The following is a 22385-nucleotide window of genomic DNA, read 5'->3' on the forward strand; positions in this document are numbered from 1 at the left end:
TGCTCGTCCGAGATGTCAAGGGCATGCATGTCCAGGAGGCTGTCCATCCCTGGGAAACTTGCCCTTTTGTTTCCTTCACTCTCTCTGCAGCATTGGTCCTTGTCTCACTCTTTCCCCGCATATGCCAGATATGACCAAATAAAGTGAGATATTAGAGTGAGAATGTGGAGACATTGTGATCACCTAAGCCACAACAACACACTGTCACGTGGTCTTTTCTACGCATTAAAAGGGTTGTCTTCATCATAACCTCTCATGTATGTAAATATGGTGGCGCATGTGCTGGCGTATATTTTGAAAGGCGTTATCTTAGTCATTACCTCTAAGCATTTCAGTGAAGCCAGGAACCCATTTTTACAAAAGAAAAAACTGAGGCTCAGGAAAGTTACTTGATGGCTGACAATCACATCATTAGCTTTGACCCCAGATCATATGCCCCAAAGTCTGAAGTCCTTCCACTAGATTTAGGTAATTTTTCTGTGTATCTCTGAACTTCTCTTCCCTCCTCACGAAAGAAAATATTTAACCACTCAAGGATCATTGCAGTTTCCCAAAGAACGAGACAGCTAGAGTCAGACACAGAGATTCAGAACGGGACAAAGCCTCGCCGTGCTGTGGTAGTGAGAGGGAAGAGAGCTGAGCTGAAGTCTCTTCTTTCAGGGTCTCCTTCAAAATGTCTCACATGCTTCCACTGAGAGAGAAAGCAAAGAAAAATATCTCCCTGGGTTGACCACACGGAGACCCATGCCGAACGACTCAAGAAGATGAAGTGGGGAAGAAAGAAAGGTTGTAATTTCGAGGCACGAATCACCTGGGTAGGAGTTGTTGCGAGGTAATTACATAGTGCAGAATCTCTAGGAAAGCCCCAGGAAGGAGGTGAGTGAACGATGAGGTGTCAGAGGGGAGGGGCTACCATCCAAAAGGTGAGATTTCAATATCCATGTAGACCGTGAACTGTGCAGAAGAATTTATGAAAAAGCCAAAGTGAACTTCAACCTGACTCCATGAGGAAGAACTAAATTGCACGCTCTGTGCAAGAAGATATAATATTGTAAATTCACTTGCTTTTCCTCTTCCAACTTATGGGACTCAAGCTCTTTTACCATAATTTATACTCATTAGTCTTTCCACTTGAATCAAGAGGGGACTGCAAATACAGACGTCCCTGTTCTGCTCCTCATTAGAGACAATTAGGAGTTAGAAGAACCAAAACACATCATAGGATTAATGGTAAGAAAAGCCACCCGGAGAGAGAAACGCGAGGCAGGAAATGATCTTACTGAGCTGGACAAAAGAAACAGATCGCCTTCAAGATGCCCGGCTCTGCCAGCCAAGTTCTGAGCAGGGTCTGAAGCAGGACGCCTGCCATGCTGCCTCCCACCGCACTCTCCTCTGTGGTTTGCATATCTCCCGTCATATCGCATTTATTAAGAAATGTTCTCGCTCTCTAAATCCAATTCATTAGTTTCCCTCCATGGATAAGAGCTGTGGCATTACTGATGAGGGGAAAATAAGGACTAAGCTAATCAGCCTTGGTAAATTCCAGTCTTGCACATCATTGTCGTGGAAGCTTTACCCCAGCGTCGAGACAGGGCACAAAGACACGGCAGAGGGCTGGAGATGAGGCGTGCAAACACCACCCTCGGAGTCCTGCTGCTGTATCACTTTATGCTTTTCAACAGGGAAAGGAGGAGTCTAGGCAACATTTAATTGCCTTGTAAACTGATTGACAAATTGGTGATCTGATGCATATGGATGATCTTTTTAGTGAAATGGCTCAGAAGCCGCTAACAGATCATCAGGAGCCATGATTTGCACACCCTCTGCAGGGTTATTCCAGACAAGCGGAAGGATGGCTTGATTATTATCTTCCCTTCTTTCTGTTTTTTTTTCCTTGAATGTTTTCTTCACCTCCAGGGAAATGCATTCTAACAGCGTGAGCACCACTATTAATCAACACTTGTAGCAATAATCAGTGCGTAAGAAACGGTGACCAGAATCTGCGGATGCGCTGGCATAGCCGTCTTCTGGGTTTTCCTTTGTGATCATGCCTTGGCATTCTAACATGGATAATTTATACAAAATTAATGTTGGCACTTTCTGAGGTGCAAAGATTTATAGAAGCACTGCCTACTTCTTCATCCATTAAAAAAGAAAGAGAAATCGTTTTCAGTCATGATGAGTAATATTTTAGAGCCTTTAAAAATATCCTTGCTATCTTGCCGTTTCTGTGTGTCATGGTTAGCTGGCTAGTCCCCTCACTTTGAACGTGGGTGTCTCGTGTCAGGCAAAACTGTCATAAGTTCTTGCTTCCAGTTTTCCCAGAACTTTCACTAGGAGGAGGTATGAAAAATAGTCAAAAATACCTCAGGTCCCAAGATCCTTCTGAGAGCGATCTGGTGTTATTGAGGAAAAAAAGAAGAAAAGCTGACTTGCAGGGGTGGCAAAAAGCTGTTGCTAGCCACACCTGAGAAACAGCAGTTGTCAAAATAGAGGGACTTGGGGCTGGTGATGGCATTATACACAAGTGAAGCCATTTTAAAATTCAGTGGCCGCCTTCATTGCACCAAGCTACCTTTCAATTCATGCTATCCATGCTATGCTATCCTGTGATCAGTGGGATAAATTCTGAGGTGTCAACACTTTGAGAATTTCTCTGAAACTTCGCTAAGTTGTCATGGGTGTACCTGGAGCCTAAAGAAGGTCACTAGGGTACAGGACTACGTCTCAAAGGGTGAGTGATAGACCAGGACTCATAGGAGCATGTGTCACCAGCCCCTTGTCTCAGGATCACTCCTGTCAGTAAAATCAATGCAACTTAATTAAGGCAAATTACAGATAGATACATCTATAAATAAGATATTAAAGTGTGCCGCTGAATATGATAATTGCTGCATAGTTAGCAATCAGTGTGTGTGTGCTGCTTTTGCCAGGAGGAATTCCTTTCAGTGAAATCAATGGAGCTTTATTAAAAACCATCCAAATGAGAGAGAGAAATGATGAGTGCTATAATAACACAAAATCACTGTTTCAACTTTCATTGCAAAGAAAGGAAAGCAAAATATGTCCATCCCTCTTTTTTCACTCAAGGAAAATATTACAAATAGTCTCTTTAAAATGTGGATATTTTGAATTTATAAATTTTAATTTTTGCATTCTTGGCCCCCAAAGGAAGGCGGAGGGAAAGTAAGAATCATGAATAAAACAATTCCGGGAGTACTGAAGTGTGGGGAGTGCCCCAGTGCCTGGATGTGCTGCTGTGTACCTCAATGACAGAAGACAAGTAAATGAAGCCCACACTCTAACCAGAGCTCTAAGTGGCTTATTTTACCCTCCTAGCCGCTAGATTTTGTGTGTGTGAAAGTTTTCATAGGTTAATTCAAAATCACGAATGTTGGAAATGAAAACTCATTTTCATCAGCTTCCTTACTTCTCTCACTGCCTTACCCCTGTCACCTTTTATCGTAAATAAGAATTAAACTGGTGGCCAAGACACATTTTCTTTTTCAGGTTAATTTTAGAATACACATTAAGAAAAATCTTTCATCGCCTAATTTAAAAATCAATAATAAAAAAACATAAGGGTTAATTAAATCACTCCCCTGTGACCAGAAACATTCTCAAATTTAAGAAAATAAATACCCAAATTACAAAAAGACAAAGATTTAAATGTACAACGTTGTATGAGATGAAAAAAGGAATCACGAGACAGCCGGCCACTTGTAAGAGAGTCTAGTGAAGGCATTTAAGAAGACTTCCCACACTGGTCACTCTCTGCATTTATTGTTTTTTTCTGGAAAGAGAAGGAGGAAAAGAAAGAAAAAATGAAAAGAAAGGAAAGAAAAAGGAAGGTAACAAGAGGAGACATGGATGTTTAGAAAAGTGATTTTTAACTATTTCACTTAATCAAATGTTGATTTATTTTTGTTGTTGTTTTTTTTAGTAAGGAAGATTGGCCCTGAGCTAACATCTGTTGCCAATCTTCCTGTTTTTGCTTCAGGAGGATTGTTGCTGAGCTAATATCTGTGCCCATCATTCTCTGCTTTGTATGTGGGACGCTGCCACAGCATGGCTTGATGAGGGGTGCTGTCTGTGCTTGGATCCGAACCTGCAAACACCAGGCTGCTGAAGCGGAGCACGCGAACTTAACCACTAGGCAACCAGGGCAGCCCCTAAGTGTTGATTTCTTGAATGTCTTCCAGGCACCGGTCTAGGTGACGAGGAGAGAATTCAGCCCCCGCTCTCAGGGAGCTTATGTTTGTGAGGAGAGACAGTAAACGAGCGCAGAGGGCATTTCCATGGAGAAGTACGGGGGGTGGGGGGGCAGGGGGCTGGAGCAGGATGTCGCCCAAGACTGGGCTGTGCTGCGCCGTTTTATGTAAGGGGGTCAGGGACGGCTTCTTGAAGGGTAGGCTTTCAAGCAGAGACAGGAGCAGAGTGAGGGCTTAAAGCATGGAGAGAGTAGGTGTTCTGGGGGCGGGAGTGTGAATATGAGAGCCCCGAGCGGCACGCTGGCAAGTCGGAAGAGCCGTGCGCTGAGCAGTGCGGCGGGAGCAGCAGGAGCAGGCTGCACGGTGGAGGGAAGAAGCCAGAGAGGCCACTGGTTCAAAACTGCCTGAGTCTTCTGGAGCAGATGATTAGGACCACTCTACTCAACGCTTCTCACCCATGGCTGTTATCTCTAATTTTCTAAGATGCATATACAATGTGTAATACTCATGCTTAGAAAACAGTAAAAAGGGTTGGCAGTGGGTATAGCTTGCTATGTTCTTTTTACGGCCCAACTCTGGCAAATAATTTTCAGGAGAGATGACCTGTGATTGACTCCAGACTCCCTATGCCAGAGGCCATTGTCCTCACAAAGTGGTTCATAATTGTGACACATGAGTTTTCCACTCTGCAGAGGGGTGTATACAGATTAGAATGGAGTTCGACCATAGATGTCTCTTAGCCCCACGTCTAACATGGAGACATTTCGTCCCCATAATCAACTCTGCTCCTCTTCCTTCTGATGTTACCACAGGCAGTCCCACAACTGCACCCACTCATGAATTCTGCAGGTAAAGGAAACAGGAAGTGGCCAGAGCCACTGCTCACGTGCATCACAGACGCCTGAGTCCTTCCTTTCCTTGACACAAGCTCCATCCTTGTGTAACTGTCCCTCAGGGTCATCTCCCGTCAACAGGTAGAGAAAGGGGCAGAGTCGTGGTCCCAGGACTCCTTGCTGGGGGTACTTTATCCATGCCTAAAGAAGATGTCACAGGACGTCTCAAAACTAAACTATGCTGTGAGATATGTACTAACAGAAGTTCGCAACTCTGTTCTTGGATGCACCAGTCCGCATGGCCAGTGTGGGTCACTGTGGTTTGTAAATGAGTAATTTGGTCAAAAAGTGAATACTACCATTCTGCTCATGCAATCATATCGCCACTATTGGATTATTTGTTTGTAGCATAAAAAGAAATATATTTTCTCCAGAAATCTCTGAAAACGCTGATACAGGACCTGATTTAAAGAGTCTCTCTAATTCCCAATATTTGAAAGAACGAGGTATTGAAGATGTGATCCAGTCAGAAGTTTCCCACCCCCGTGAGGTGGGGAGCTCCTTCCTCCACCTTTACGATTTCCTCTTTTGCACAAAGTGGCCCTGGCCTCTCTGCTGCACCGCCTCAAGGATCGCCAAGCTCCCCCATGGAAGGATCCCTGATTTCCATGACTTGTAGAAATTAGCAATTAGAAGCACGTTGCAGTGTTGGGTCATTGGCGGGGGGGCCTTATTAGTGGAGAAGTGTATTCCCAGCACACTCTCCTCTATGATCGTGACCGTGCCCTGTGGGGCTGCGCTGTGTTAGCCCCCAAGGGTAGCTGGCGCTGCAACCAGGGTGACTCCCAGGAGCCCTTGGCAGCAGGCCTAATGAAAACTGGAGTGGACCCAGAAACCTTTGATCGCTCTTGCTCCTTCTGTAGCTTCTTGCGTTTGGTTTTCGTGGCTGTCGGGGTCACTGGGCCCTTTAAAAGGATTCTGTGCGCAAGCTTTTGAATTCTCATGGAGTGAGAATGGCCAGGTAGAGTGAGTGTGTGGTGGCTGTCAGCTGAGTCACGTGTCATGGAAAATGTTGCATGCTGAGTTGAATTATGATTTTTAAAAAGTAACTCTGTTGACTTTTGAACTGCCTACTCCTGTTCCCAGGAGTGGAGTGAAGGGGCTCCGTGTCGTCGGCCCTCTCCCGGGGACTGCACTCTCCACACCTCTACTTTTGCTGCGCTTCAAATTAGGTGTTTGATCCCTGCTCCCAAGGACGGATGATTCTACCCATTCTTTGCTTGCATGAGTTGCTCCCAGTGCATGACCCTCAAATTGAAAATATTACCCTGTGAACTTCCTAAGTTTCAATTCATTGTTCTTCGTACGGTCAGCAACTCTTTACTTGTGGATTGTGAGTATAATTTGTGTCGTTTTGCTGTCTGCAAAGGAAAAGTGAATTTCTCATGGCCCTTGGGGAAGATGCTCAGAGACACCCATCCCCTAGCCTGCGCTAGACAAATTGACCATCAGGAGATGTCGCTCTCTCCACTTCCTTCCTAGTGACTTGGTAAAATACTGGTGTTATTTTCCATACCAAAGCCCAATTACAGGATGGAGGATTTTTAGTAATTGGACCCTTCGGATTTTAAATCCTCTCAGGTCAGTGCCCACGAGGATAGCCTTTAGTAGGAAGGACCCTGGGGCTTCGCACAGAAGGTAAATCTGATTTATAGATGGACGTGGCATTACGTCTGTCACAAATACATTATGAATGGGCGTTATACATTTTCTAACACACAAATCAACTCCCCCTGGGAAATTATCCTTCATCCTAATGGATTACACCATAGGAAGTTCTTTGCAATATTCATCCTAAATTTTGACTTTTCCTAATTTCATTACATTGATGAGTAGAGATCCCCGTATATCTTGTTGCCTACATCTTAGGGATGTTAGGAGTATTAGGCTAAAGTTTGTAAATCACCACACAGTTCTCCACCCGAGCCCACTAAAACAGTAAAAAGCAGTCATAGATGATAAATAGGTACTCATTTCTGCTCAACATTCATACTATGCTGGGGCCTAATGAATATACCCTTAAGTAAGTAGATAAACAATTTTCTTGTTAAATACGGGAAGTTGTCTAAATGGCACTTAACCAGCTTTCCAATTGCTTAGCTGCCAAAGTTGGGATTTTGTTTCTTTGCCTAGAGAGAATCACGTCCAGTGTTGGTCTGTTTTCTTTTTCTTTGTCTCTCCTGTCTGCCAGCCTCTTGCTACATGATGCTTCCCTTCAGACTCTGAATCTTTGCTTCTCTGGAAGAACTGCCCTGGATGGGCCTTCCCTGGACACAGACGCCAGGGACGCCTTCAGACTTGAAAACACATTCACGGGGTCTGCCACCACCACGAGGCACTGAATCTGGGAGAGCTCTCATTTAGGAAAACCCACTCAGGGACTGTGGTGGGACCGCTAGCGGAAGGGCGAGGTCAGCAGGTGGAAGCAGATGCACTCTACCTGCACAGGGCCCATTCTGTCTGTGCACAGGACCCCGCTTGTCGTCCTCTCCCCATCCCGTTAGTAGCGGCACATACACAGGTCCCGGTATTTATGTTTGATCCCAAACGGTTCAATAATGTTGTCATAAAATGTACAGTTCACATCTGTAGCGTTAAATGCCTAAATCACAAAGAATACTTTCTCAACTTCACTCCATGCAATGGGATTAACATTCCCACGTGAACTGAAGCATTGTACTCGGTTGCGAATAGCCTCTTGAGGTAGGCCCATAGGTTAACCCCAGCCTGTTTTCTCTGGGTAGTTGAGGGACTGTGTGTTTCTCTGCTTGCCCGTGTTACATCTACCTTCAAGATGACTTTTTTCATTTAAATGGTTCATTCTGTTAATCATCCAGCATTTATTGAGCATAAAATATGTGCTGGACAACAAGTGTTGACAAAGATCATCATAAGATAATACTCTAGGTAGTTATTTTCAAAGGCAGACTCTAGGCTCTCAGGAAATGGGAAGATGAATAGTTCTGTCTGGAGAGCTTCCCAGAGGACCTGGTGGTGGGAGAGAAGGGCCAGGAGAAAGCTGAGCCAAGATAAGGAAGCGGGAGTGTGCATGGGGCTCAGAGAAGGACGCGGTTGAAGGGGTAGCTGTGGGGTATGTGAGGGTGAAATGGCAGGGAAAGGGGCAGCAAAGATGCTGATGCTGATGCTGATGATGACAACAGCAGACTGCGAAAGGCTTGGATGTCATGTTTAGGAATTTAAACTTTATCCTAGGCATTGAGTAGTTTCCCTGCAGAGCAGGAAGATGATTATACACGTGTGTGTCTGTACAAATACATATACATATGCACACATACGCATATATACATACACATATCCTCCTTTTAAATGTGTCGTATCGTTCCAGCCACTCATCCTATGCATATAAAATGCAGAAAAGAGGTTCTTTTACAAGAGAAAGTAAGAGCTCCTTCCCTCTCTCTCTCTTTCTTTTTTTCTCTCCTCACTCTCTTTCCCAGGACTGATTCTGGAACAGTATTACTGAAGAAGCTTCCATCATGCTGCTTCCATTTCTTGGCTCATACAAGAAACTTGAGCTGGTTGTTGTTGTTGCTCTCTGTATATTTGCATAATTTTATATCCTGAGAAGAGTTCTCGATGTTGCAACAGCAGAATGAAAACAGTGTGAACTGGCCGGTTTGGGGCTGATTTGCAACTGGTCTATCGCTTCCTCTTACTGGAAGCTTCAGCTTAAACGTATTATACAATTATCATACTTTACAGGACCTGAGCTTATATTTGCATCTGCTCATCTTTGTGGTTGCTTTTTAAAAAAGTACTCTTTTCACATTTATTTTTGTGTAGATGAATTGCCTAATACCCTCATGTTATACACTTTTCTCTTCTTGGTATAAATTTGTATTGTCAGTGCTATTGAAATCAAAGCACCGAGGTCTAATTGACATAATAACAGTCAACGTGCTGAGCCCTTTGGACAGTTTTTGGAGGTTGAAAACAATGACAAAGCAAATGCAGCCCAGGGTTGCGGTAATATCTTTAACCATCCCCCTTTCACTCCTTGTCATTATTTTGATTAAAAGGTGTATAGAAACCACGGTAGTTTTTCAGGATGCAAAAATTATTGCAGAAACTTCCTCTATTAATGGAAATTACCAGAGGATGGAAATGGTACTTGAACAGCAAGAATGACATTAATTATGTGAAAAGCAATCATTTCTGGCAGTTGGCAAGCATGCATTGTTCTTCAACACTCTTCCATGGGTTTGTGTCCAGCTAGCATTAGAAATCTAAAAGCTTTTTATTTTGGCAAAGTTTTCATAGCAGTTGGACTTCCAGCATCTAGATAAAAGATCATTTGGAAGGAAATTATGTTGGTGAAATTGAAGAATTCAGTAATGAGTTCTGTGTAGATGAATCAATGCCCAATTAAATGATTATATCAAATCCAACCTTAAATGTTGACTTAAAATAATCACATTTTAAAGACTTTGAAAGTAAGATGCTATATATACATCTAATGAGAAGCGTGAAGTCTTATTACCCAGCCTGGTAGCGGAAGGGAGTGTTCTGACTGATCCAAGGGTTTGATTAATGGAGAGAAATTTAGGACAGGCATTCCCTGTATGCTAAGAATTAGAATAGATTGCAGTAACCTAGCTTATCTTCATCTCATAGCTCTCTTTCTCTTTTGCAACTTTTCTCTTTTTCTCAAAGTTTTTTCTCTTTCCCTGTCCACACCCCTTTCCAAGGCTCCCTCCTCTGTTTATCACTGTTTCAATGTTCTCGCCACCTTCTGCAGAATCTGTTTCCTTATCCACTACTTCGTTCACATCTTCTTGTGCCTTCACAGCAGTGAGTACAACCAATTAAAGCAACATTTGTTGCTTTATTCACTCTGTCAATAAGCATTTATGGAGCCCTTGCCATGTTTAAGGCACTAACCTGACCGCAGGAAGAGCTACAACACTACAGAAATGAGCATCCTGCCGTAGGCACGGAAGCGCACATTTAGGATCCGTAGGGTACCCGGTGGGTTCAAATCATTGAGCATGTTTGCGAGGGATAAAGCTGGAGAGTTCTGTTGCTATAGGTTACTGAAAGCCTCTATCCACTGCTTAACAGAAAACTATTGTTCGTGTGTATGTGTCTGGTTTCGTTTTTCAAACCAGGTTTTGACACAAGAACCTCACTTGTCAGAATGTCGTCTATTTAGCTCTTCCTTTCTCCTCTTGTCTTCGTTTATCTTCCTAGAACTTGAGCTCTGCTGATATAACAGTTAGTTGCAAAATAATTTGGCTAATATAGATTTAGGGCTAACACTGCACCTGATTCCAGTGTTAACGGTAGCCAGGGCCTGGTAACTCTGTGGACTGAATAGATACTACACACGGAGGTAGGTGTTCGATCAAAGGTGCTTATGCCCAGTGCGTTTAGTAATCGTCTGGTCAGATAAGTTTCCCCTCCTGCTCTCCTGTCATTAGGACCTTATAGGAATCTTGCATCACTCTAAGCAATCACAGGGTTAAGGTGCCCAGTGGTTTTGATTTATACTCGAGATCCCAGTTTACATCTAAATTGTAAGAATGTTTTTAGGTTTTTTTATTTTTTAAGGGAAATTTAAAAATCAGGACTATGCAAACAAAAAAGCTTGACAGTGGTAGTCATAACAAAACTTAAGCATAGGGCAGATGTCATAAAACTTTTATAAAAACATTTTTATATTATGTGTTCTACTATTTGACAGGTCTGGTTCAAAACATGAGCTAGCCATCGTGGAAGCTGATGAATTTTTTGTTAACTGCCACTAAGTAGATGCCTGAGACTTCTGTTTCATTGACTCAATAAATATTAATTTATTGAGGCCAGGCCTTGAGAATGCAATGGCTCAAAAAAGAGGCATTGTCCCGACTCTAATGAAGCTTGAAATCTAATGTCTTGTGTAAACCAAATTGTTAGACCATGCATGAATACTGAAAAAAAAATATGGTACGTAATACAGGCTGTTATTTTTATGAAATGACTCTTTATTAAAAATTACTTTCTCTATACCAAAATTAGCATCTGTACATATATCGATGCCTCCAGCTATATCAAAGCGATATTGCTGGGCAATTGGAGGTCAGTGGTACGGCTGTGATGACCATAAACACACTCAGAATGCTTGCAGGCAGTCATAATTTCACGTATTCCATCCCATTGCCACCGTGGGTTCATTTGAACTTCCAGGTCTTCTGTCTCAGGTCTTTGTTTAGGAAACAGAGCAACAGTAACTATGGTGATCACTGTCAACATAGGAGGCAGCCCTGAGAGTGACAGACAGATCTCAGTTCAGATCTTGGCTTTGCCACTGTATGACCCTGTGGCAAGGGGCTTAACTTTCTCTGAACTCTAGTTTCCTCATGTGTAAAATGAGGCAGAGACGGAAATGGTAGCATTGATCGTAAGTCACGATACTGATTGTAGAGTGTTCCAGAGAGTCATTTCTTTCTAGTAATTATAAATGGAAGTGACTGGAACTTGCCCACTGACTAAACTAGAAAAAGAAAACATTCTGAAAGGCCTAAAATTTTTGCATATATTTACATTGTTTAGTCTTTAAAAATGCAAGTATATTTTCAGTGTACTGGAGAGCGTTAGTCAGTAAACAAATTTCCTTTGTAAGGCTTATTAGTTAAAAGGGATACTATGAATGCATAAGAAACAATATGAACAGACTATTATATCATTTTAAGACTGGATATATTTTGAGGGTCAACTTTGTTTCTTTTAGGATTAGTAAAGAACATTGTCACAGAGTATAGTAATACAGCACAGCGACAAATAATTCACAAATTACATCCAAGAAACAATTAGAAACCAAATTCAGTAAGTATGGATCCTAGACCTCGTAATTAATGTAACTAAGGCGGATGCCGCTGTGTTCATGTTTGCTCTGTTCCTGGAAAATACCGAACAGGTGAACAGACAGATTTCTTAGGGGATGCTTTTCCTAATACCTTTTCTTCATCTTTTCATCAGACCTTTGTCTTCTCTCAAGTGAGAGTTTATATTTCTGCCAGTGTTGCAATCTCTCTATTTGTAGGTAGACAGATGGGGAAAAGGAAACGAGGAATGGTGTCTGGCTCTTTAATTAAAGATGTAGAGCCAGAGTTTGCTCTTCAAGCTTATTGGCAAGACATATATGCACACATGCACACACATGCACACACACTCACACACGAAGTACATCTGATAGATGAAGCCAAATTTGTAAAATTGTATCCACAATCATAGTTTCTATGGTAACTGTATCTTAGGCCCAGACACAAACAGAGCTGGGCAAAAGATGTCTGATTTTATTTTCTCTGAAGATGATCAGAAGAGAGAGAGTTTACGTATGAAGATGCTGTGGCCCGGTGTACATACAGCTAGTACTCAGGTGGTGATGGCATAAGATTTAATGCTGAAATCCATATTATAATCTAATAAATGCTTTATAGTTCTATAATGTCGCAGATTACTTTGCTATCTTTGTCATTCTGCTTTAAAATAATTATGTACCTACATATAGTTACTATATTAGCAAAGTGTCAGTCATTAACATAATGTGGAAACTATATGCAAGATAACTTTTATTAATGTGCATAAGTTAGGAAGGACTTCAAGGATTTATTTTAACTCCAATGTTTTAATTCCAACATCCTACAAAGGAGGAAATGTAGGCACAGAGCAGTTAAAAGGCTTACCCAAGAGTTATTTTTAAAAGATTTTTATTTGCTGTATTTTCTAAATGTTCTAGCTAGCAGATGTTCTAAGCTAGTCTATAAGCCGAATACCCAGTTATCTGACAAAATTACTGAAATTAAATTAGAGAAAATAAACACTTGAGAAATAATGGTTTGAACAAGCACATGGATGCTTGTTTCTCTAGATAACATAGTTGTAAATACATATCTCCAGCATAAAACACTTCACATTGCCAAAGAGAAATAAGCGAACAACCTATTTTGACTAGGGTTTGTTTTTTGTTTAAATGGAGCATTGTTTCCCTCCAAACATGTAGCATTTTAACAGAATGTTTCAATATGAGAAGATGCTCAAAGCCAAGTTCATAACTTTTTGGATGTTTTCATTATGTTGATTCCTTTAAAAATCTTCCAGCCAAAACTATAGCTAGGTAAGAGCAACGTAATGAAAAGAAAGCTTTTGGAAGCTGCTCAAAACTATCTGTCATGATACCAACGTGAAATGAAAGGCATATTTCCTAAAATGGCATCTAAATTTTTCTACTTTGCATCTTAATCTTATGCTGTGTCTAGCAGCATGAACTCCTTTTTTTATGATGGACCTGAGTAAGACATATTTGTAGCTGAGGATGTTACATGTAGGTGAGTAAGCCGTATTACAACTTCGCCCAGCCTTTCCGTCACAGCAGCTTTTAAATTTCCTCGGGAAAATTGACTTATGGGACATAAATTACAACATTGGCAAAAATGTTTCCTAACCTGTAGGAACTGGAAAACATGTTAATTTTGAATTGTTTCCGCTTTTTACCGTCAGACATTTGCAGAAAATCTTGTGTGATTTATTCTTTTATTTTTAATGAATTGTTAAAAAATGTTTGAAAGGGCATTAAATCTTCCCATCTGCCATTAATCTGCAAATGGGGGAAACAGGGGGGTCAAATGGCCTCTTTAGTATATTGCTTTATGAAACTGCTGATTCTAGCAATGCCAGGCTAGAAATACATACTAATTTAAGGAACCCTGACTGTAAGAGCAAGCTCCTTGCTTTTGTAGAGAAAAGACTAATAGCTTTATTTTAACAAGGCTCTTAACACCCCAGCTGGCAGCAGGCACTGAGTGAACGAAATTGGGAGAACTCCCATGGACTAAAAGCATCTTAATTCAACATTCCTCCTAAACACCAAGCCCTCCTGATAGGCTGTCGTAAACTGTCATAATCCAGCCTAAGAAGGTGGCCTTGTGCGAGGCACACCAAGGGATGGGCCACTCAAGTTGCTTGAAATAAGCTCTCTGAAGTTCCACTGCCTGAACTTGGTTAGTAGAGAAAGATGAATACGCCTGAACCTCCGCCTAAGTTCTAAAATTACACTGTTGTGGAAAAGACTAGGTTTCTGTTATGGCTTAAGTCAAGATTATTTCTATCAGACGTATATTTAGGTCATTACATTTAAAAAAAAAAAAAAAAGCCTGCACGATACCAAGTGAGATAAAGGGCTTCTTTAAAAACATTAATTGGATCAAAGCTGCTGACCTTGTTTTTTTGTGATGATGGAAATTACCTAATAAGGAATTCTCAGGCAGGAACATTTTCTGAGTCTCGTTGCACATGGAGCAAAATGAGAAATGAGCTTATAAATGCCTGTGTCTGTTCTCTCTCCCTCCCTCTCTCCTGAAGTGGCCCAGCTTCCTAAGGACTAAGTACAACTTAATCATGAGCTTCTCTTTAGCAACCTCTCTCCGCAATTTCCTACCCTCAAGTCACAGCTCTTTGCAAGAATCTTTGTACTCAAGACAATAATCTATATTGCCACCATTTCTGATTGGGCTATTAAAAGTTACCATGTTACAGGAGGAGATAAGATAAATTATGATTTATTACAAATAGAATATTATATAACCATTAAAATTCATGTTCATGAAATATGCCTAATAATACAGGAAAATGCCAATAATAAATAGTGGGAAAAAACTCTCTATACCATTAAAATATGGATATATTTATAAATGTCAACAGAGGTCTTCTCTGACTGGTTTTCCACAATAACCATTTACGAAGAAAAAAGCAGTTAAATCTGTTTTTTAAATAATGGGACACAAATTTATTCCCATCACCTCCATTAACTGAAAGTGTCTCCCTGAGCTAGAAGACTTTTTCTCATCTCTGTGTCTTAGAATATTCAGCATTTGACTACTTCAGAGACACTAACAAATGTTCATTTATTTGAAAGTATTCATCTCATTTTCTGAGCATGATAACATAAGACAGCACAACCAGTGGTTGGTTATTTATTAGAAAACTATAAAGATTTTCAACACCGTAGAGTCTGGCTCTCTCTCCCCATCAATCCATTGAAATCACTCTCAATAAAGCACCAATCGCCATCCCATTGCCAATTCCAACATCCTCTTGCAGGCATTATTAGTCACTGTTCAGTGGCAGAGAGCAAAATCCACTCTAGCTAGTTTAAGCAGGAACAAATTTATTAGACCATATTAACAGGCTTACAAAATCTTAAGGGAGGCTAAGAAAAACAAATTCTTGGATAAGCTCTCAGGAATGATTTCCCAAGCCACACTATAGGACCAGGCTACCAAAGGAGCTGCTGCGACTTCTTTGTGGGAAGGTTTCGGCTCCATAGCCACGTGACAATGCCCATATCAGGAGCCACCATAATTAGGAAGGGGCCACAATCAGGAGGTCACCTCTAGTGCAGCCAACTCCACAGCTAGCAGTAGAAGCCACACTCCCCCCCAGAAACTATCCATGGCGCATCTGCCAGAATGGCCACAGGAAAAGCCAGCACAGCTTTAGTCCTGTCAGAACAAACAGTCAAGTGTAGCCACTGTCTCAATCCCGTTTCTTACATGATATGGCTGAACCTAAACCATACCCAATACACGGACAGCAAGGGAATTATGGGAAGTTTTTAGCCTTCCAGGCTCCACAGTTCAGGGTGACACTCCACAGGGTGGAGGATTGGATAAAGCGGGCTAGTGCACCATATACACCGCGGTCCCTGTCTTCCTGAAGCCCTTGACTGCTTTTGACACTGTTGGCCTCTCCCTCCTTCGTGGAACTCTTTTCCCCTGATTTCTATCATAATACTCTCTCCTAGTTCTCTGATAGACCAATGACTTTTTCTCAGACTTTCTCCTGGGTTCAACTTTTTTTGCCTGCCCCTTAAATGATTGTGTTCCTAGGAGAATTGTTAGTATTTTTCTCTATTTTCATTCCACGTCTTTTCTTCTGTTCTGTCTCTACAGACACCCTGGGCATTCTGATTCTTTCCTGAGGTTGCAAGTACCTTCAATAAGCTGAATGTTTCCCAATTCTACATCTCTACTCCAGATTTCTCTTCTAAGTTGCAAACTTTTTTTTTTTTTTTAAAGATTTTATTTTTTCCTTTTTCTCCCCAAAGCCCCCTGGTACATAGTTGTGTATTCTTCGTTGTGGGTCCTTCTAGTTGTGGCATGTGGGATGCTGCCTCAGCATGGTTTGACGAGCAGTGCCATGTCCACGCCCAGGATTCGAACCGATGAAACACTGGGCCGCCTGCAGCGGAGCGCGCGAACTTAACCACTCGGCCACGGGGCCAGCCCCCTAAGTTGCAAACTTTTATACTCAATTATCTGTCAGACATCTCCATCAGATGTCCCAACTGAAGCTCAGTATTCACTCCTCCCACCCCTACCCCTACCGCTATATCTGTTCTTCCTTAATTCTCGTCTTGGTGATGGTTACCAACCCCACCTAGTTGCTAAGCTCAGACACTTGGGCATTATTCCAGACACACCCTTCCCATTAATCCTCCGTGAGTCCTACTAAACCTGCCCCCTTAACATCCTTTTGTCACTCCCTTGTCTCCATCCTTTTGAATATCCTCTAGTTTAGGCCTTTACTATCTCTGGCTCAGACTGTCACTGGAACATCCACACTATGGCAAGAATAATCTCTCTAACCTGTAAATTTGTCCTGTCATTTATCAAGTAGCACTTCTCAATGGCTCCTCCATCACCTAAGGGTAACACCAAGTTCCTTGGCCTGGCATATGAGCTCCTCCAAGATCTGGTTCATGTCTGTGTCTCCAGAGCTTGGACTCTGGGGTCAGGCAGACCTCATCTTTGTCTCAAATCTCCCATGTACTAGCTGTATGACTTTTGGCAACTACTTAGTTTTCTCATCTGAAAAATGGGTCAACCATTGGGGTTATTGGGAAGATTGAGTGGGACAATGCAAATAAAACATTAGCATTGTGCTTGGCAGACACTAAGCACCAAATAAATGTTAAATGGTAGTAGTGATCAAAGAAGAAGCAAATAAAAGGAGAGAGAGTCCATGGTCATGGATAGGAAGACTCAATATTGTCCAGATCTCTTCTTCCCAAATTTATCTATGGATTCAATGCACTCCCTATAAAAATACCAGCAAGTTATTTTTTTGATTCTAAAGAATCTCAACAAGCTGATTCTAAAGTTTATATGGAGAGGCAAAAGACCCACAATAGCCAACACAATATTGAAGGAGAACAAAGTTGGAGGACTGACACTACCTGATTTCAAGTCTTACTATAAAGCTACAGTAATCAAGACAGCGTGCTATTGGTGAGAGAATAGACAAATAGATCAATGGAAGAGAATAGGGAGCCCGGAAATTGACCCAGATAAATATAATCAACTGATCTTTAACAGAGGTGCAAAGGTTGTCTTTTGCTCCAATACAATGGAGCAAAGGTTGTCTTTTCAACAAATGGTGCTGGAACAACTGGGCACCCACATGCAAAAAAATGAATCTAGACACAGACCTACACCCTTCACAAAAGCTGACTAAAAATGGATCACAGACCTAAATGTAAAAGGAAAAACTGAAACTCCTAGAAGATAGGAGAAAATCTAGATGACCTTGGGTTTGACAATGACTTTTTAGATAGGAAACCAAAGGCATGACCCATGAGAGAAAGATTGACAAGCTGGAGTTCATTAAAATTAAAAACTTCTGCTCTGCGAAAGCTCTATCAAGAGAATGAAAAGACAAGTCACAGATTAGGAGAAAATATTTGCAAAAGACATATCTGATAAAGGACTATTATCCAAAATATACAAAAACTTCTTAAAACCTCATAATAAGAAAAGAAACAGCCCAATTAAAAAATGGGCAAAAGACCTTAACAGACACCTCACCAAAGAAGATAAACAGGTGGTAAATAAGCATATGAAAAAATACTCCAAATCATATGTCATCAGGGAGATATAAATTAAAACAATTACTCTATACCTATTGGAATGGCCAAAATCTGGAACACTGACAACACCAAGTGCTGGTGAGGATATGGAACAATAAGAACTCTCATTCAGTGCTTGTGGGAATGCTAAATGGTATAGTCACTTTGGAAAATAATTTGGCAGTTTCTTACCAGACTGAACATACTCTCACCATACGACCGAGAAATCGTGCTCCTTGGTACTTACCCTAAGGACTGAAAACTTATGCACACAAAAAACCTGTACATCGATGTTTATAGCAACTTTATTCATCATTGCCAAAACTTGGAAGCCACCAAGATGTCCTTCGGTAGGTGAATGGATAAATAAACTGTGGTACATCCAGACAATGGAATGTTATTCAGCACTAAAAAGAAATAAGCTATCAAGCCATCAAAAGACATGGGAGAAACTTACATGCATATTGCTAATCAAAAGAAGCCAATATAAAAATATACTGTATGATTCCAAGTGCATGACTCTGGAAAAGTCAAAACTATGGAGACAGTAAAATGATCAGTAGTCACCAAGAATTGGGGGAGGGGAGGGGTGAATAGGTGGAGCACAGGATTTTTAGAGCAGCAAAAATTCTCTGTATTGTACTACAGTGGTGGGTAGAAGTCATCATACGTTTGTCCAAACCCAAAGATTGCACAGCACCAAGAGTGACCCCTAATGTAAACCATTGACTTTGGGTGATTATCATGGGTCAATGTAGCTTCACAAATTGTAACAAATGTACCACCCGTTGGGGGATGTTGATAATGGGGAAGCTGTGCATGTGTAAGGGTAGGGGGTATATGGGAAACCTCTGTACCTTCGTCTCAATTTTGCTGTGAACCTAAAACTGTTCTGAAAAATAAAGTCCATTAAAAAAAGTTGCAGTAGTGGCAATAACAGTTGTACTATAGTAGTAACACCAGGGGTGCTGTCACTACTGTTACTAATAGCCTTTTCCTCATAGCCTGTTCCTTCCTTTACCAAAATTTTGACATGCCCTGAAAACTGTCTTTTCTCATGCCTCCATGTTGTTTCACTTTTGTTCTCTCTGCTTAGAATGCCTTCCCCTACTACTCTCACAGCATTCTCCCCCTAAAAACCTCCTCCTCATCCATAGTAAAGTTTTAGATGAAGCTTCAACACCCATGTGAAGCTGTCTTCAACTCTCCCAGGTGGACTTTGGGATCTATCCCTTCAGACTCCCATGCCTCCTTCCTCAGACTCACAGTCAAGCAGTGACCTCATTGGGCCATAATTGTTTGCAGGCCTGCCTCCTCTATATTCGTAGCAGTGAAGAAATCCAGTTCTGTTCATTGGTGTGAACATAGTACCTAGCCTGGTATTTGCATACAGCAGGTGCTCAGTAGTCACTGATTGGGTGATTGCATTAAAGATGTCACACTAGTAATGAAGAAGCACATCAATACGTACACAAGTGAAGAACAGAATAATTGTGGATGTGACAGCATGCCACCATCCCTACGTGCTGCTGCTCCCATGAAGTTTTTGCTAACACTTCCGGTGTCATCTGTGCTGTTAGTAACATCCTGAATGGCACTGACCATACCTTGTCGTACATCACTCTTGAATTACTTCATTTCTGATGAACGTTCCATGACGTTAAGGATCAGAGAATCTAGTGTGCTGGTAGCCCACCAGAAGAACAACAAGCATATAGATGCTACCTCTAGAGGAACCAGAACGTTGACTGCTGTCATTAGGCCAGGCCAGTTCTAGATAAGAGAGCTCCAAGTCTTCACATGCAGTTTGGTGGCCACAAGAAGAAGGTTACTTGTAGACGTCTAGAGCTGTGCTAGAGTACATAAGCATAATGTTTTTCCAACAACCACAATTAATCATCTTCAGCGTCCTTCTGGTAATCATGTTAATTCTTCCTCCATAAAAAATAGGCTAAAAACAAACAAAACAAACCTTAAATTGGAGTAGCGGAGGACAGTGCTTCTATCCTTCACTTCTTCTTCCGTGCCTTTTACTCATCCCCTATCTGACGCCATCCTGGCCTGGGCTCTTTGTTAGAAAGGTCAGTGGTTTAAATCGAGGCTTTTTTCCTAATGCAGGGGATTCTCAGTCTCTCTGCAGTTGCCTTGAAATTTGTGTGTGCCATCTTCACCCTTACCTAGGTGGCTCCCTGCGCTGTTGCCCTTTCAAGTATCGCCAGCCATATTGGGGAACTATAAAGGGGTTTGCAGGACACTCTCTGAAGGGCCTCCTGTAATGATTCAATGCCAGGAATAGTCTTTCTTACTCTAAAAGAGCATATCTACTTGCTTTGCAACACCTCCCCCAGAAAACCCTCCCTACACACACCGCCCAAGCCCAGATGGCGGTTTTCTAGAAAGCTGGGATATTTGGAAGGAAGAAAATAACTTGCAGGTTGGGTACTACCTAGAAAAAATTCCCTTACTGACACTGTGTTTACTGGCAAACTCTCCCTGCCCCGCATTATGAGGGTCCAGGTTTTTTATTTACCCTTCCCATGCCCATTATGTGAGGACTACCCCAGCACATGAGCAAGCACATGAGTGGTCCACAAAACCACATGTTGGCGAGAACAGGCTGTGTTCAGGTGACGTGAACAGAATGTATGTGTTCATCCTGGTTTTGGTTGGTGTGATAGATACAGAAGGACTATATACAAAGTCTTTACATTCATGAAACTAACACACTTTACTGAGAACCTACGGGGGCCAGACACTGCCCTTCAGAATCTCAGAGGCTAATGGAAGAGACCCAAAGAGAGATGAACACAGGAGGTGCATAAGAAGGGACAAAAAATAACACAGACCAACCCCAAATAGAGAACGGTCCATCACTCCTCTGTGGTCGTGCGTAAGGGAGGGAACCATGGGAGGTCTGGGTGGGGGAGGGCTTCATGGAAGCTGTGCAGGAGAGAGTTGCCTGTCACCAAGCCCTGTTGGTAAAGAAAGCTTTCATGGAAAAGGGAGTTTTAAAGATACGGTCTTCCTTACAGCTAGGAGGAGCCTCAGGAGACGTGATGCACGAATGTATATGGGATCCTGGAACAGAAAAAGACATTAGGTAGAACTTTGAATAAACTATGGCTTTAGTTAACAACAGTATATCAAGAGTGATTCATTAATTGTAAGAAATGGACCTCCCTAACATGAGGTGTTAGTAATAGGGAGACTGGGTTCAGGCTATGTGGAACTCTCTGTACTATCTTCTCAATGGTTCTGTAAGACTAAAACAATTCTAGAAACTAAACACTGTTTAAAAAGAAAAAAAAGCAGTCTCACAGCCTACAGAACATCCCTGGTTTAGTGACAGGAAGGAGTCAGTTTGACAATGACCCTTTTTTGAAAGAAGTGACTTTGTTGTTAAACGCTGTGTTTGTGGCTTGATCATCCATTCCTACGGCGATCCTGGGTGTTGCATGCTCTTCCACGGTGGATTTTTGGCAGGCAGCCCCAGCATTTGTGTGCTGATTATAATTTTGAGATGCATTGTCAGTACCCAGGGTGTATAACGGATCTTCATCTCTAATTACTTCTCTCTCCACAGGTGTCTGGAATGGGTCCAGATGGGAGCGCACACAACCTCCGCTTTGAGGGGATGGAGAGACAGTACGCATCCCTACCCAGGTAGGTCACTGAGGGCTCTCCCATCCCCAGCTCACCCCGGATAAAGAGGATCTACATGAAATAGAACTCTGGCATTGAAATAGGGACCACGGTATAATCTGCTGCAACCCTATTGCCATCTTCAGAACCGTGCTCATAATTGAACACTTGTGGGTTATTTTTTAAGGGAAGAAAATAGTATATCATTGCAATTGAACATGTCAGCAAGAATATTGGATCATGAATGGAAATCCTAAGCCATTGCTATAAAAGTGGTATTGAACATCCTGCACCAAGCTTAGAGACAATAAAATAGCAAATCCTCTGTCCTAGGAGTTACCCGCGAGGAAGGGCAAGCCAAGCTTAACCTTGGGGCTTCGTGCGGGTGTTAAAAAGCAGGAGAGAAATGTGAGCCTGGGAAAGTGTTCTTGGCTTGATTTAGAATCTGACCGTGTTCTCTAGGCCATGAGCAAATATGGCTATGAGGCACAGAAACGGCAGGCAGAGCAGCCGCGCGGGAAAAGGCTTGGAGATTCTGGCCTACCACGATCCGCTGATGCTGTAACGAGACACCCCTGAAAATGAGACACAGTGCTCTTATCTGTGAGATGAAGAGTAATTTTATCTGCGATGGGTAGCTCATGACAAAGAGGAAGGCTTTCCAAGATCACGTACAGTGGAGAGAGTAGGGGGGTTAAATGAGTCAGGAGTGTGAGAATTAGTGAGTTTGGAATA

At 41.9% G+C, this 22385-nt stretch overlaps 1 protein-coding gene across 8 annotated transcripts in view; it reads left to right on the plus strand.

The window, feature by feature from the left end:
- Window positions 1-22385, plus strand: part of PARD3B (par-3 family cell polarity regulator beta) — a 908373-nt gene that overhangs the window by 834842 nt on the left and 51146 nt on the right. For all 8 annotated transcript variants that reach the window (XM_014836393.3, XM_070508440.1, XM_014836394.3 and 5 more), the window contains one exon: window positions 21592-21671. In XM_014836393.3, the coding sequence (XP_014691879.3) occupies window positions 21592-21671 (80 nt within the window). The remainder of the gene's footprint in view (window positions 1-21591; window positions 21672-22385) is intronic.

Source organism: Equus asinus, chromosome 4, assembly GCF_041296235.1.
Source record: "Equus asinus isolate D_3611 breed Donkey chromosome 4, EquAss-T2T_v2, whole genome shotgun sequence".
In the NCBI taxonomy this organism is placed as follows: Eukaryota; Metazoa; Chordata; class Mammalia; order Perissodactyla; family Equidae; genus Equus; species Equus asinus.